Source organism: Lissotriton vulgaris, chromosome 1_2, assembly GCF_964263255.1.
Source record: "Lissotriton vulgaris chromosome 1_2, aLisVul1.2, whole genome shotgun sequence".
NCBI classification, from domain to species: domain Eukaryota; kingdom Metazoa; phylum Chordata; class Amphibia; order Caudata; family Salamandridae; genus Lissotriton; species Lissotriton vulgaris.
This window is the reverse complement of record NC_141686.1, coordinates 200106972-200123677: the sequence shown is the minus strand read 5'-3', so window position 1 is coordinate 200123677 and position 16706 is coordinate 200106972. Positions and strand designations below refer to the sequence as shown.

The 16706-nt window shown below is 44.7% G+C and overlaps 1 protein-coding gene across 1 annotated transcript in view; it reads right to left on the bottom strand.

The window, feature by feature from the left end:
* Positions 1–1106: 1106 nt before the first annotated feature.
* The window catches only part of LOC147734924 (coiled-coil domain-containing protein 86-like), a 36797-nt gene continuing 21197 nt past the window's right edge, over positions 1107–16706 (bottom strand). The window contains exons 3-4 of the mRNA XM_086953106.1: positions 3562–3636; positions 1107–1524 (exon numbers count right to left, since the gene is read on the bottom strand). Of these exons, the coding sequence (XP_086809232.1) occupies positions 1351–1524; positions 3562–3636 (249 nt within the window). The 3' untranslated portion in view covers positions 1107–1350. The remainder of the gene's footprint in view (positions 1525–3561; positions 3637–16706) is intronic.

Sequence of the window (16706 nt, the reverse complement as noted above, 5' to 3'; positions counted from 1 at the left end):
CCTGTAAAATCAAGAAGTGATCTGGAAAGCACACCCTAGTGAAGAAAGAAAGGCAGATCTTGCAGATTAGCTGGATCATCTTTGTGATTTTCTCCCCATTGGTAGAACGATGGGAGAGACCTACCCCAACAATATAAAACGGTGGTCATCTACAGTTCAGTTGTGTAATATGGTCCATTATTGGAACCGAGGGGTTCCTTTGACATTATAAACAAGGAGCACCCTGAGATGGCAATAGTGGACCATATCACATTTTGGGGTAGTTAGTTTGAGAACGTTGCTTTCTTCTAAGTGCAACTAGCAATGGACAACAAATAGAATCAGAATAAACCAATTGTTTATTTAAATAATAATAAAAAAAACAATGGCTAGGGCCAATTGTTTGATTTTGAAGTTTCAGTGTTGACTGTACAATTAGGGATTTTCTAAGTTTGATACAAAATCTTAAATAATTAGGATAATATATAGAATTTACAAATAATCATGGGCCTGATGCACAAAAGTAAACTTGCACTTAAAAAGAAAGGACAGGCCGAACATTTTATGTGCAGAGTTCTCAGTCCCAAATACTCAGTCCCTCCCCTTTGTAAAACGTGACCCCATAGTTTGTGAATAACAAAGAATAAAAAAACGAACTCAAAAGTGCAATTTTAACTTTGTTAAAAAGGCCATAAATGTTTCTAGCTTAAATGGTTAAAAATGTGCCACATAATTTGTAAATTGATACTTGTATAGCCCACTACTCACCCGCATGGGTCTCAAGGCACTTGTAAGGCGCTTGTACGAATACCGCTGTGGAACCCATCCTGGCTTTCCCTGTGAGGCGTCCACTCCTGGGCACCCCCAAGGTGGAGGCCAGGTCTCCTGTATAATTTAGATAACATCTAGACCTCATAAAATTAGTTGTGTACCATCTGCGAATACACCTGAAAGCAGATCAGCTACTCAAGTACTGAAGATGGCCCCAAGGCCAACAACTCAAACTTTAGCTGTATACATCATATTTGACCCATAACACCCACAGTCTCAGACATTGAAGTGTAGCCGTTTGGTTGTAGTGCTTTTACCATTGGTGTTAACGGTCTACAATTAACAAACAAAGCGGGTTGAATGAATATAGCGTTTAATACACAAATATTTCTGCATATCACCAGATAATACTGGCACTTTTTCGCACCTCTATAAGAGGGTTAAACCTACTCCTGAAGGACATCAATCAGGGTGCCCATGTGCAAAGGAAGGCATCAGAAGCATCTGGTGGACCTGTTTATGCCAGGAGCAGCGTGCAGTTCCGAATCAAAGGAAGTCTGGGCAGAGAAAGGGTGAATGTCTCCTTCCAAGTCACAGCAGTCAGCCCATGCTTGGCTCCGGCTCTGCCAGAGGCTTTTCCAGGACTTTGGGTTTCCTTTTGCTTGCACCTTTCTTGTGTGCAGCCTGACGATTCAGCAAAGCCAGTGTGTCTCGCTTCTCGACCCGTCGAAGCTGCTTCTTCTTGGCTCGTTTGAGCTTGGCAGGATTCGTGATCTAAAAGGGAAGAGGGATATCCATGAATTACACATGCTGCAAAGCGTTTTATGGGTGCAGAACTGGGATAGCAACACAGGAAGGGAAAGGGGCCCAAGGAGAAGGCCCCAAACAAGGGAGGCCACCAACCAACAAGATAAAGAAAGATAAATCAGCAGCTCAAACAGGACTGCAAGAGAGCCAGAGTAGCAGGGTGAAACAGTATTATTATTCCCATTATTGTGCACAATGTTGTGGACCAGAGCTCCAAAGCAATGCCGTCATGTACAGGCAAGGGCAAGCTTAGAGCTGAAACATAACGCCTCAAAGTGACAACCGGAGATTCTGCACTGCAATCAGGCACTTTAGTTGCAAACTGAGATAATGAACAACACAAAGATTCAGTGGCATCTCTAAAAAGTTCCAACCTCTAAAAACTACCAACCAGACATTAATATAAATTCTAAATCGCTCGCAAAGAAAGCATGCCTATGAAAGAGTGAATGGAGACTGACCAGAGGCGAGACCAAACAAAAAGAAGAGTTGTGGTAACTGGCAAATAAGACAGCAAGACACAAACCAGAGGGGAGATACAAGTAGAGGGAGAAGGGCATACTGACACACAGAGTCATGGCGCTCAGGTCAAAGAAAGAAAGAAAGAAAAGGTATATAAAACAAAGTGGAAGTAAAAATATCAATGTAAGAGCATATGAAACACAAGGACGTTCAAAATTAGAATAGGATGTGGGCAGGAGTCGGCGAAAAGGCAAAATGACAAACAAGCATTGGCAAAGCCAAACGGTCTCGTCTTTGGAACCGGTTGGCTTTGTCAACGGTTTCTAGTTATGGTTATTATAAACATGTGGCATAAGTGTAAGAACTGCAGACTTTGGGAATCTAGTTTAATCTCAGCTGGACATTCTGTGATCCTGGCCAAATCACGTAATCTCCCCAGTGCCTTAAATAACTATTATATTTTTTTTAAACCACACCATATTTCAGTAATATAACTGGTGCTCTCATAAAGTGCTCCAATATCTTCAGATCTAATTAAACATGGAGGTTTGTTTAGGGGGTTGGGAGAACCAATGTGAGGTCACTGACATCGGATGGGTCTAGAGAACACAAGAAAAAATGTAGTAAACTACAACTTGCGGCCAGCAGCCCGCCATCTTACAGCAGTCACCTAACGTCTGCAATATTCATAAATAGTTCGCCTCTGGGGTTAGCATGGACCTCCTCAGATGTGGACACTGATGCTCATAAATCTCACCAATACATTTGGGTCGAGCAGAGCTGGGGGGTTGGCCAAGGGTTAAGGAGCAGACTGTGGATGCATGGAGAGGACACCAGATACATGCATTCTGTTGAATGCATGTAGAAAATGTAATATATATATATTTTTTAAAGTACCTGTGGCTAGTGGAAGGATACGGACCACAAGTGCCAAGGCTTGGACTGAGACTCTTAATCCAAGGAGGAAATCTGAGGCCAGGAGAAGCCAATTACCAATAGAAAGACAGAAGCAACGAGTGATGTGGGAGATAGCCAATGTTAAGTAAAAGTAAGTAATAGGTGGGCTCTAAGCACCTTTTAAGAATCTACCCCCCCCCCCCCCCCTGCATTACAAGAGATTTCACAAGCACGGTGTAGGGAAAACCTAAAAAGGAAAAAGTAACACCTGAAAACTGAGCAGCGGAAGGACAAGTAATGTGACCATGCTTTAGGGAAAGGACAAATGCAAAAAGGGGAAGTAAAGCCCACAAAGGTTCATGAATAAAAAGCAAGCAACTGAGAATGACAATGAAGCCAAAGATGTGAAACATGTGAAGTCTCTAAGCCCAGTGTAAGCTTGCAAATAGATAGCACATGTGATTTCTAGCAGGCGACACCTAAAAACAAGTCCAAGGGAATATCTGTGGAATGATGGATTCCATGTAGACAGAAAGACCATGCTGATTAGCTGGCTGATGCTTGGAACAGTAAGAATGAAAAATCTTCTGATGAACAACAAATAAGGTAACAGACCTGATGTGGAAAGGCAGAAAAAACACTTACTATTTGAACTATTTCTGCTTTTCTTTCATTTTCCAAGCGCCTCTTCAAGTTCTCAGCTCGCCGCTGCTTCTTCTCCTAAACACAGAGAAACATTAAAAAACAAATATATTTAATCATATTTAAACATGTGCCTAGTTCTTTTATTTGGTGGTCAGTTCTGACTTTCTTTCTGCTGGGGTCTTAATGCAAACTGTGGCCACTAAATGTTGCAGAAGGTGCAAGTGTATGCCCAGTGGCAATAATGACTTGTTAACATGGATATGTTGAAGCAGCGCTGTTCGAAGGCAACCAATGAAATTATAGTAGAGTCATTCTGAAGAAACAGCAAAAATCATCAGCCATGATAACCCCTCAATTAGTTATCTGAAGGCTCACTATTTGACCTACATATTGGTATACCAAAGATCTATGCAATGATCTTGCTTCACACCACTCCATACAGCAGCCAGGTAAAGTTCACATGGTGTCATGTATATCCACAGTAGTGACCCATCATCATTTAGAGCATTGCAATGTTCCTGCTTCCTTTGACACAACTGCTACCTTCCATCACCAGTTCCTGCCGACTGCAAACCTTATGCCTCCACTTTACTCAGCTGTAAAAGAAAGATAACTAGAATAGTCTTCATTTATCGGATTTCCGTTATGGTTTGTATTGTTTTATCATTTCACTATCAGGCCAGGATTATGCCCAGGACAAGTGCAATTCAGCGCTTTACAGCACACTTCCAGGAATAGTATGAGGTTACCGTGTGGGCAATTTACAGGGCTGCAGGAGTGCAGGAAGAAAAGGGGCTAAAGGGAGTTTGGGAATGGAAGTGAGCTAGAGACAGTTTGCTTACTAGCCTGGCACTGCCCACAGAGGCAAAAAAGTAAGCAGCCTATATGAAAAAGCAGAGAAGGAGCAACTGCCACAAGAACAGGAGTTGAGGTGCACAGTGAGAGTGGCACCGCGCTTTACTTTCAGCATTAAAAGTGAATTGCGGGTGCCGCGATTATAGGAAAGGTAACGAAATAGAAAAAAACATGTATTTCTTTTTGCTATAATTGCGGCACCCACGCTTCACTTTTAATGTTAAAAGTAAGGCACAAGTACCTTGATTATAGCACAAAAAATAGAAAACATTTATTTCTTTGATTATAGGAAAAGTAAAGAAATAGATGTTTTTGTCTATTTCTTTACTTTTGCTATAATCGCGGCACTCGAGCATAGCTTTTAATGTAATTGAGGCGCAGAGCGAGGCACGCAAAGCGCGCGCACATGCACTCAAGCTCTAGGCCGGAAATGGCAGCATTTTTTAACCCCTTCAGCGCGGCGTAAATTTTCGCGCTGTGCTGAAGGTTCTAATGAGCCTATCGGCTCAGGACGGAACGGTTCCGTCATGAGCACAGCTCAACCGACGCTCATGACGGAACCGTTCCGTCATGAGCATGGAAGGGGTTAAAGTCCTTACTAAAAGTCTCACCAGACCAACGCATGCACTGGGTCAGGAGAGACCTAAAAAGGGGGGTAAAGAGTCTGTGATGAGAGGGGAGAAGCAAGCAAGGACTAGGTAGAGTTAGAGCAGGACAGGACAGGACAGGGAATATGGAGCCTGTGCAGAGATGTTGAGGGGGAACTGGTTGAGTCTATAATGGGAGGGAATACAAGCAATTAGTGACAGTACGTAGGAGTCAGTACAAAAGGTATGGATCCAATGGTAAGCGACATTAGTAAGGTTTGGGGACTACGGTGGTAGAGCAGTATAAAGTTATAGACTGTGGTAAGACTTTCCATGGCTGTTCGACATGGGAAGGGTTAGATTAGAGGTACCAGATTACAAGATAGATATATAATCTCCAGTCCCCACCTACAACTGCTGAACTCTTTAGGTGGGTGCCTCCAAACGTGATGGTAGGTATCACGATAAACATCAAAGCTCCAATAGGCACTCGCAGGGTGACGCGAATACATTTATTTATGCAGATGATTTCGGCAAACAGTCTCTCTCAATGCTTAAAAAATATGTCTTGAGCGCATGACATTAGCTTTGTTTGTTTCATTGGTCTTTATTCAGATATGCAAGTATAAAAGTACAAACATTTCTCAATCATTTACATAATCCGTCGTCACAAAAATCAGCTATAAAACTAGAAATTTCTTTGAGAACTCTGAAGGCCCGAGTTGATGTAGCGATGGCCACCGTCGACTTTGCCAGATGCAAAAGGTTCCGTACTGAACGCCCCTTACGGAAATACTACAAGTCCCAGAAGGCCATACGGAGCTGGGGGTTGAGACAATGGGAGGACCTTATTTAAACTCCACCTACGGAACATAACGGGGCTTGTTAATCTTGTTCCGGATTCTCTCGCTAGCATTTTGGTTTGTCCTCACTGGAGTTTGTGTTACTTTTGACTACGCCGACGAAGAGCCAGTGTGGTCAGAGTGCTGTTAGTTGTCTACGCCGACGAAGAGCCTGCGTGGTCAGATATCGTTTGTGCAAACAGCGCCGACGAAGAGCCAGTGTGGTCAGAAGTCCTTTGGAATCATTGTTACAAGCTGTATCTTGCCGCGCAAGTATACTTGAGGAGTGCGGGCTCGCCTCCTACGTTATTCTCTTGTTGTCTTCTGATATTTGTTTAATACTGGTGCAGATGCACCTTCCATTATAGTTTATGTACCGTGGGGTTACATCCTCACATCCTCAGTCTTGACTTTGAAAGACTTGGGAATAGCTCCTGGTGGGGCAACTTGCAAGTTAAAGGACTGCAGCAGGGTGTGAGGTTACATTTCGAGGTGCAATAATGGTGGGCTTACTCACGACTATTGTGGTGGGGAGCGACAACCCTGAGGTACTATTGCACAGAGGCCACCGAGACGGCCAGCTGCAGAACAGGACACAGAAATCAAATGAAGTCCTAGCAAAGCTGCACAGCAACAAATAAAAATAGCAAGTCTTAGAAAGGTCTCATTCAACACCTACTAATGCTCCATATTTCAAGGCCTTACTCCCAACCACCTTGAAACAAAGAATTATTTAGGCCATTATGGGTAAATCCAAAAGCGGCAATCAGTTATAGGATTTAGAGATTACAGATATAAAAGGGTTAGCTCTTTGATGGTTAAAGTTGTTAACTCCCCTAAGTAAAAGGAGTATTGTTTGGCGATTCCCAACAAACTGAATTAGGACAGATGCAGTTCAGGAAATGCCCTTGTGAAGAAGCAACGAGTCTCAAATGCAGCCAATAGCCTCGAGCTTGCTGCTTCTCAGTCAACACATAATACAATGACATAACCTTCCATAGGTGTTTACAGTTTAGACCTCTGAGTAGAATGATTGATAAGAAATATAGATTATGGTAATTTGTCTACAAGACACTGCAATCATGGTAACAGCATTCAATCTTTGGTCATGTTACCCTTCTACAAAAATTAAGAAGGATTTGCAGAGGGCGGCCTGGTGGTAACGGAACTTAAATTTGGTTCGGAACACTGATGACCATAGTTCAAGGGCTTCCAATTCCCACTCTGATGCCTTATGAAACACAGCGCATTCTATACCCAAGGAGGTGAGCCTGTACAATGTTTGGAGGGAGAAACCAGGCACATTACAGGCCACACTTTAGCATATCTATCAAAACGAATCAAGGATTGAGTAGTGTGTTTGTGCAATTTGTTGACAAGACCCAAATCCATCCCACATTGGCCTCCCTGTCAAATGGTCAAAGTTCCTCCAATTTGTGAAACTGTCAGTCTTCAGAGAGCCGATCCTTAATGCTAAACTCTTACCAAAACAGAGGATTAGTTCAGTATCAAGGCGACAGGGGAAATTAACAAGATAGTATTCTGGAAAGACCTCCCAAAGGGCAAGGTAATTAAATATTGCTTGCATAAAAAAGATGGAGAAACCCGAATGGGAACAACAGAAAATTACTTTGAAGTTGGCTGTATGGGAATTATATAGCAACGCTCTTACAGACATGGTTAGGTACTGAAACTTGTCTCACCGGTACATGTGAAGTTTCTGTTACTTAGAAAACAGAGATGATATTGTTCCACCTTAAGAGGGCAGCATATGATCAGAGGATTAAAGTGGGGACATCATCATCATGCTAGTTAAACTGAAAAGTAGTCATGTCACTGAGATATCATTGGAAATGTTATTAGCGGAAGAAAAATTAAAGGAATTTCATGATTAGGACACTAGCATTATACTGCGTAATTTGTGTCAGATTCCATTATGAGTTAATTATTTTACAGTTAAAAATCTGCAGAGCGGGAAGATAGTGAGAGCCCTGTAACTACGGCTGAAAATTTTAATTTTACAAGTCAAGGCTCCTGGCTAGACTGCTGCATCAGTAGCTTCTATAAGACATTCACACTAACCTTCGCTCAAAACTTCAACATGCTATGCAACTTTTGTGAATGATCAAATAGTTGGGCCCCACTCACCCCAATCGCAGGGGCAGAAGCACATGTAACACTTCTTCCCATAACACGGTAGGAAACCAGATCATGTTCACTATATAGGTCTATCCCCTGCTGAATGCGGATGCCAGAGCTTGTATATTCTGACCAATCTGGATTTTTTAAAGGGTGCCCTTCATACTTAGATCTTTAGACATAGAGAATGTGTTCAACCAGGTAGCAGGGTCTCCCTCAAGAAAGTACTAGTCAACCTCTACCTGAGCTTGATCTCACTCTCACTGGCGAAGGATGGGTTCCACTGTCCACTGTAGGATTGGCTTAAGTGAAAGGATAGCATGCCCTTACCGCAGATACATGGCAAGGCTGCCCTTTCTCCTCTCCTCTTTGCACTTAGCAGCTCGCTCATCAAATCAGGGGTGAAAATGATAGCAAGGAAATTCAGTTTGGTTCTGATGTCCAATAATATCTTGTTAACGCGGACTTCTCCGGAGGCCTATTTACCCAGGATAAAGATGCTTCTGCAAATGTTCAAGAAAGTGGCAAGATCATTGTAAGCTTGTTCAAAATCTTTAAGTTGACAAACTGAGAAGGGTAGAAGCACCAACAGAAAACAAGCATTGGAAATGCAATAGGTCTCGCATTAGGAAAGTTTGAGCGATTGTTATTGTAAATGACACTTTTTTATTTATGTGTTGGTTTTTAAAATAGCAAAATTAATAGCTGTCACTTACAATGTCAATAGTTTTAACTTTCGCAAATGTGACACCTATAGCATTTGTAATGCAATGTGTGTTGTATTTACGTGACTTAGATGTATTGATATTACAAATCACAATGGCTTTTATTTTTGTAAATGATTAATACTTAAAGTTATTTTAATTTATAATGGCAATACCTTAAACGTTTGTAAATAAGTTTTGTGAAGATTATGTTCAGTGTATTTTATTGTGACGAAAATCCAAGCACATTGCATTTGCACCTACACACACACAGAGCCACACACACACACACACACACACACCCACACACACGTGGTGGATCTGGGGAATATAGTGGTGGTGGATGTGTTGGTGGATGCGGTGGTGGTCATGGATGTGGTGTTGGTGGATGCAGTGGTGGTCATGGATGTGGTGTTGGTGGATGCAGTGGTGGTCATGGATGTGGTGTTGGTGGATGCAGTGGTGGTCATGGATGTGGTGTTGGTGGATGCAGTGGTGGTCATGGATGTGGTGTTGGTGGATGCAGTGGTGGTCATGGATGTGGTGTTGGTGGATGCAGTGGTGGTGGATGCGGTGGTGTTGGTGGATGTGTGGTGGGTGTGGGTGTGGTGGATGTGTGGTGGGTGTGGGTGTGGTGGTGTATGTGGTGGTGGTGGGTGTGGTGAAAGTGGTGGTGTATGTGGTGGTGTATGTGGTGGTGTATGTGGTGGTGGTGTATGTGGTGGTGTATGTGGTGGTGTATGTGGTGGTGTATGTGGTGGTGTATGTGGTGGTGTATGTGGTGGTGTATGAGGTGGTGTATGAGGTGGATGTGGTGGTGGATGTGGTGGTGGATGTGGTGGTGGATGTGGTGGTGGATGTGGTGGTGGATGTGGTGGTGGATGTGGTGGTGGATGTGGTGGTGGATGTGGTGGTGGATGTGGTGGTGGATGTGGATGTGGTGGTGGATGTGGATGTGGTGGTGGATGTGGATGTGGTGGTGGATGTGGATGTGGTGGTGGATGTGGATGTGGTGGTGGATGTGGATGTGGTGGTGGATGTGGTGGTGGATGTGGTGGTGGATGTGGATGTGGTGGTGGATGTGGATGTGGTGGTGGATGTGGATGTGGTGGTGGATGTGGATGTGGATGTGGATGTGGTGGTGGATGTGGATGTGGTGGTGGATGTGGTGGTGGATGTGGATGTGGTGGTGGATGTGGTGGTGGATGTGGTGATGGTGGGTGTGGTGGTGGTGGGTGTGGTGGATGTGGTGGTGGTGGGTGTGGTGGATGTGGTGGTGGATGTGGTGGTGGTGGATGTGGTGGTGGATGTGGTGGTGGATGTGGATTTGGAGTTGATGGTGGATGTGGTGGTGGATGTGGTGATGGTGGATGCGGTGGTGGTGGTGGTTGCGGTGGTGGTGGTGGTTGCGGTGGTGGTGGTGGATGGGGTGGTGGATGTAGTGGTGGTGGATGTGGTGGTGGTGGGTGTGGTGGTGGTGGGTGTGGTGGATGTGGTGGTGGTGGATGTGGTGGTGGTGGATGTGGTGGTGGTGGATGTGGTGGTGGATGTGGATGTGGTGGTGGATGTGGATGTGGATGTGGTGGTGGATGTGGATGTGGTGGTGGATGTGGATGTGGTGGTGGATGTGGATGTGGTGGTGGATGTGGATGTGGTGGTGGATGTGGTGGTGGATGTGGTGGTGGATGTGGATGTGGTGGTGGATGTGGTGATGGTGGGTGTGGTGGATGTGGTGGTGGTGGGTGTGGTGGATGTGGTGGTGGTGGATGTGGTGGTGGTGGGTGTGGTGGATGTGGTGGTGGTGGATGTGGTGGATGTGGTGGTGGATGTGGTGGTGGATGTGGTGGTGGATGTGGTGGTGGATGTGGATGTGGTGGTGGATGTGGATGTGGATGTGGTGGTGGATGTGGATGTGGATGTGGTGGTGGATGTGGATTTGGAGTTGATGGTGGATGTGGTGGTGGATGTGGTGATGGTGGATGCGGTGGTGGTGGTGGTTGCGGTGGTGGTGGTGGTTGCGGTGGTGGTGGTGGATGGGGTGGTGGATGTAGTGGTGGTGGATGTGGTGGTGGTGGGTGTGGTGGTGGTGGGTGTGGTGGTGGTGGGTGTGGTGGATGTGGTGGTGGTGGATGTGGTGGTGGTGGATGTGGTGGTGGATGTGGTGGTGGATGTGGTGGTGGATGTGGTGGTGGATGTGGTGGTGGATGTGGTGGTGGTGGGTGTGGTGGATCTGGTGGCGGTGGATGTGGCTGTGGCAGTGTATGTGGCAGTGGTTGTGGTGGTGCATGTGGTGATGGTGGATGCGGTGGTGGTGGTGGTTGCGGTGGTGGTGGTGGATGCGGTGGTGGTGGTGGATGCGGTGGTGGTGGTGGATGGGGTGGTGGATGTAGTGGTGGTGGGTGTGGTGGTGGTGGGTGTGGTGGATGTGGTGGTGGTGGGTGTGGTGGATGTGGCGGTGGATGTGGCGGTGGATGTGATGGTGGATTTGGAGTGGATGGTGGATGTGGTGGTGGTGGATGTTTAATGAGCAATTGCACAGCTGTGTTCCATTTACTCATGTGAAGTTGCACATCAGTTAAAGTTAGCACGTGGAAACGATTATTAGCAGGACTTAAAAAGAACTGGGTACTGTTGTAGTGCAGGCCAGCCAGCCAGAAAGAAATGACTGAACGAAAAGGACCCCATTTCCTATTTCCCCTTGTGACCTCATATTTATTAGGATTATTACTGTTCGTGATAACCTTTGAGAGTTTGTGAGCACTGTGCCTTTAGTGCATATGCGAAATTGAGACCCACTACTCCAATTCGAAAATGCGGTTCTTGTAGATTTGTTAAGCTGCTCGCATTAAATCCAGCATTTGGATTGTGACTATAATTATACAAAATGAGATAATTCAGTCCGTGTTTTAATAGTCATTTGTTGGCCCATCAATTGGAGGTGGGAGGGTGAAATAGATCAGTTAGCCTAAAAAAAATTCCTACGTTTTAATTTTTATCATGCTCCTGCGGAAATTGTGCGTAAAACAATGAAAGTTACAAGTTTCTCATTATTTATCACGTGAACTATATCAGCCATGCGTCAGCGCCATTATACATTATAAGCAAGCTCTTTTCAGATGTGACTTTGAAATGACATTTAGGGAAGAGATTGAACTCCACACGTTACACGTGCTGGAGCCTGGTGTAATATGCCGGTTAAGGTAATTGTTCAGGCAGGAAGGTTTGAGTGTTAGTAAGTATGCTTCATTTGTAGCTTAAAAGAAGGCAGCAGTCACGTGTGGGGGAAGGGTGGGGTGCTGAGCAGAGTGCCTGTTGAAGAAACTGAATTTCCTTCAAGGAGACCCTTTCATGCGTGTCGCGCTCACTGTCAAATAATCGACAGCCCCAAGCTAAGTAAAATAAGTCAAACTTCAAGTAAAGCATATGTTTGGTGACTTCCCATTCCCCCTTTCATGAATTGCAGACTTGCCACCGCGAAAGTGATGAGTAAATAATTTGGGCGTAATTGTGTTTTATAAAATATGGTAGTTTTAAATAAGTTAAAGGAACATGTCAATTGGTTGGTACTAAAATAAATCGACAAGCTGGCGGAGCCTGAATTCCGTGTTGTATGCTGGAGGGGGAGGTGTGCTGGGAGAGAGAGTGGGGAGGGGGCGGAGCGTCGTGAGGGGAGAGAGAGTGGGGAGAGGGCGGAGCAGGAAGAGCTGCTCTAGGCAGGCTGGGGAACAGATGCTGCTGGGGAAGTGATGAGGGGAGGTGCCCTGAAGAAATGTGACACGGCAGGCAGGGGAGGGCGGGCGGAGCGGAGTGCCTGTTGAAGAAACTGAATTTCCTTCAAGGAGACCCTTTCATGCGTGTCGCGCTCACTGTCAAATAATCGTCAGCCCCAAGCTAAGTAAAATAATTCAAACTTCAAGTAAAGCATATGTTTGGCGACTTGTCAATTGGTTGGTACTAAAATAAATCGGCGAGCTGGCGGAGCCTGATTTCCGTGTTGTATGCTGGAGGGTGGAGGGGGAGGTGTGCTGGGAGAGAGAGTGGGGAGGGGGCTGCGACACGGCAGGCAGGGGAGGGGGCGGAGCGGGGGTGTGGGAGGAGTGCGGCTGAGGGAAAAGACGTGCAAGGCAGGCGGCTGGGGGCATGTGCACGCGCTTTTAAACTCAATGCGCATTGAGCTTAAATTTCACGTGCACTGCAAGGAATCGCCACGATTCCTTGCAAGTTGGTTAAAGAGTGTTTAAGCCCCCATAGTCTCGCAAGCTCGATGCGCATGCGCATCGACAGTCGAGACCTAAAAATACCATTTAAATGTGGGTAACAGCTAACTCGATATCTTGGCAAAAACATTACCCCCTAGGTGAAACTAGGGCAAACTATCCAAAGCTTCTGGCAATGTTCCTTGAGGAGTGTAAGAAGTAGGCCACAAATTTCCTTCATGGCCACGGCGAAACATTGTATTTAAAAAACAATTCGGAGGATTCTTTTTCTCTTATCAGTCGAGCCTAGACAGTGCATGTGCTGTCACTGATTGTTGCTTTTTGTTGGCCATCTGTTGCCTCCTCGCTCGCACCTCCGCCCTTCATTGCTTCCGTCCTTCCGGCGCCTGTCACTCCATCTGAGCACACTCGCTGAGTGTAAGGAGCATCCGCTCTTAAGCAATGCTGGTTTTATATGCAGATTGCTTTTGTGTTAAAATAAAAAAAAAGAACATTGTCACTGTACATGTGGCAACATGCTCCATAATTTGTATTTTCTTGTCCCGTAATTTTGCCATTCTTGCCACACAAAATGTTTTTTAAATGCCGCAAACTTTGTGTGGGGCCCTTCTCACCCTTTTGGGAACACTCGAAAGGGGGATGTTACGGAGACAAGTTACCATCTCCAAACTTCTGGACGTGGTTTCCAATCGCCATCTGCAGGCCAAAATTATAATTTGTGAGCTGTCATCTGCAATCGCCACAAGAATGATCTGAATGGCGTTTGTTGGTAGGGTTGAAAGTGTGATTTAAAGAGTTCTGCTTACAAAAGGCATTCCCTGTTCTTGTACAAGTTTTCCTTTCTCAATAGTAAAGTACGGGGTGAATTTGTAAGTGATCTTTTGCATTTTAAGGCTATATAATGCAATTGCAATAATTACTCTAATTTCCAAAGCTATTTGATGTACTACGACTCTGAAATAAGATGCTGCAACCCAGAGTTGCTGTTAACCAAATGGAGACTAATATTTTAAGCGATTTGAGACGTTGTCTGTTCATGTCAGCTGTATCGCAACATAGTAAAGCCCAGGGGCAGAAGAGCACCCTGTCCAACATTTACGGTACGATCACAGGCGAACCACAGATGAGCATATATGAATAGGTGGGTGCGTCTTGAGGACAAAAAGGTCATATTTCATAGGACATGTGGCAATACCACTGTAGTACAAAAAGGGAATAAAGTGCGATACAGGTTAGGTTCGATTAGTATCTTTGCCCAGTTAACCTCCCATTACACCCCATGCATCAGTCGGAGATGTTATGGCAGGGTAAGGACTGCTGGGTAACTTTAACCATATATGGTAGGACTGCCCACACATCAAGCCCAAGTGGAGAGAGATACTAGTAGGAATGAGTGACATCATGACCCATTACCAGTCGAATGATACAGATTCCATATTGCTGGATCTACACACGACTACTAAATCACCAGACAACAGAAGATAGATTATCGATGCTGAATTGTTCAGAAGCACATAGCTAACACTGGCTTTCTATTAGAAATATCATGACCCCCTCCAAATGCGCAGTGGCACATTTACCTTTGGAATATAGAGATGATGGAGCCGTTATCCCCCTCCGGCGATGACCACTACTGAGAGACTATTCCATTGTCACATGGCTTACCAGATGTATCCTTCCGACAAGATTTAGAACACTGAACTGCTCATATTATGGGATTCTTGAGGATACTGTTGACATTTACCCATCTGCAGTATATAGAATGTCTCACCTTCCCTTAACATATCTATATCCTATCTGGAACACTTATTTAAAATCAGCACGTCTGATTTCTTTACAAACCAAATGAGTAAACACTTTGGCGGAGGGGAAAAGGGTAGATGATCCCAACCACAACGGCTAGGGTCCAGTAGCCCCTGCTTGCCCTGTGCCCCCGCACAAGTATGACACAGATAGCAAACATCTAGTTCTGTAAGAGAACCAGTAAATGCATTCTATTCCTTATTGTGCCATCGGTAGAATGTTAGACTCCTTTACCATCCTTGAAGCAATGCCATTACTTCCACCCACTGCCAAGCGAATATATCGTAAACCATTATGGTTCGAAAGTGAACTGAAAAAAAAATTCTCAAGTGGACTTTAGAAAAGAAAATATTTTATAAATGAAGATTTCAGATATTGACACGTTTTAAACACATACCCAATGAAATGTGCTTCTGCTTTTTCCCTTCCAAATTTGCAACTTTGCTTTTCCCTGGATTAATCCTGAAAATGTTCTCTCTCTCGCTATATTGTGCCAAAACTATAACGGCATAGTAAAATCCAAATGGGGTTAAAATTCAATAACCAGATAGCCAACATAGCAGAGCCCGGATATGGGTTTCCTTCAATTTTACTGAAAATTCCATTGATGCTGTTCCTTGTCTGGAAAAACTGGGAAGTATGAAAACAGAAGTTAAGTACACATCCATGTTTCAGGCTAATTGAGTTGATAATCCTTTCATGCAACCAACTCACCCTAACACTTAGTATCTGCATCCATGAATTTAAGTACAGCTGGTTGATTTATTAATTCAACGGGAACAACAGTTCTGCCAAGTGTCAATATTGACTCCCAACCTTAATCACTTGTTATTTTTCGTAGAATAATGCACCAGAAAAAAAGTAAGGCCTGCTGCAGTGCAACAAATTATACATTCCAGAGCATGTACCACGAATAAACAATAACTGGTCTGCCTGGGTTCATTTAATGAGACCTCAAGCATCTGAGTAACTCTGGAAAGCACTTGAAGGGATGAAACGAGAGGGTCGTGGGGATCTCAAATGCAGTTGGATCCGTCCACCAGTAAGAAGAGAGATCCAAACAACCTATGTAATTTTCATATTGTGAAAGTCTATGAAACTAACTATTCCACTGTAGTAAACGCATTCTTGAGCAATATAGCCAAGCACACTGCGAGTGAAAAGGGAGACGGGGAAAAAAAAGGAAAGCAAATCATGTACATTCAAAAAAGTGAAATGCTTTTATTTCCCACCCAAGAAACGTAATGGTATATATGGGCTCCAAATGACATAGCATATAACAGAATCATAATGTAATGCATTTACTATTAACACCTTAGGTGCTGGACCAGACAGCCACTCCCGTAGTACTACTTTTGCTGTTGCTGCAGAGGGCATTTCTATGATCCTGTGAAAGGGCCGAGATCTATGGGGCCCCCCCCAACATTGGCCCAAGGATATGGGCCTTACCCCCCAACCAGTTGCTCAGGTCCGCAATCTCCAATTCCTCAATAAACAAAAAGCTCACGATGCGGCAGCAGGTAGTAAAGGTGGCCTCCATCTGTTTTGCCACCTGGAGATGGCTGCAAAAAATCCTTTGGATGCTCCCCATTTCTACACAGAGGACTGTTGTCCAGGCACTGGTTGTCTCCCGCCTGGACTATGGTAATGTCCTTTATCTTGGAGCTGATTTAACAACAGTAAAACTCCAAGTTGTACAGAATGCGGCTGCACGGCTTCTTCGCCATGTCCCTCGGAGATTGTCTGCCTCCCAAGCACTTCATGATCTTCATTGGCTCAGGATCACAAGCCGAATCAAATTCAAGGTGCTATGTCACATCTTCAAGATTAAACAAGGCTCAGCCCCTAAATACCTACAGGATCTTATCCAGGCCTACAAGCCCAGTTCTTTGCGATCTTCGGGGAAAGGTGACTTCATTGTCCCGAGATTTAAGCAAGCAGAGATGGGCGGCCGATATTTCTCATCTCGGTCCTAAATCTTGGAATGCCATGCCCCTA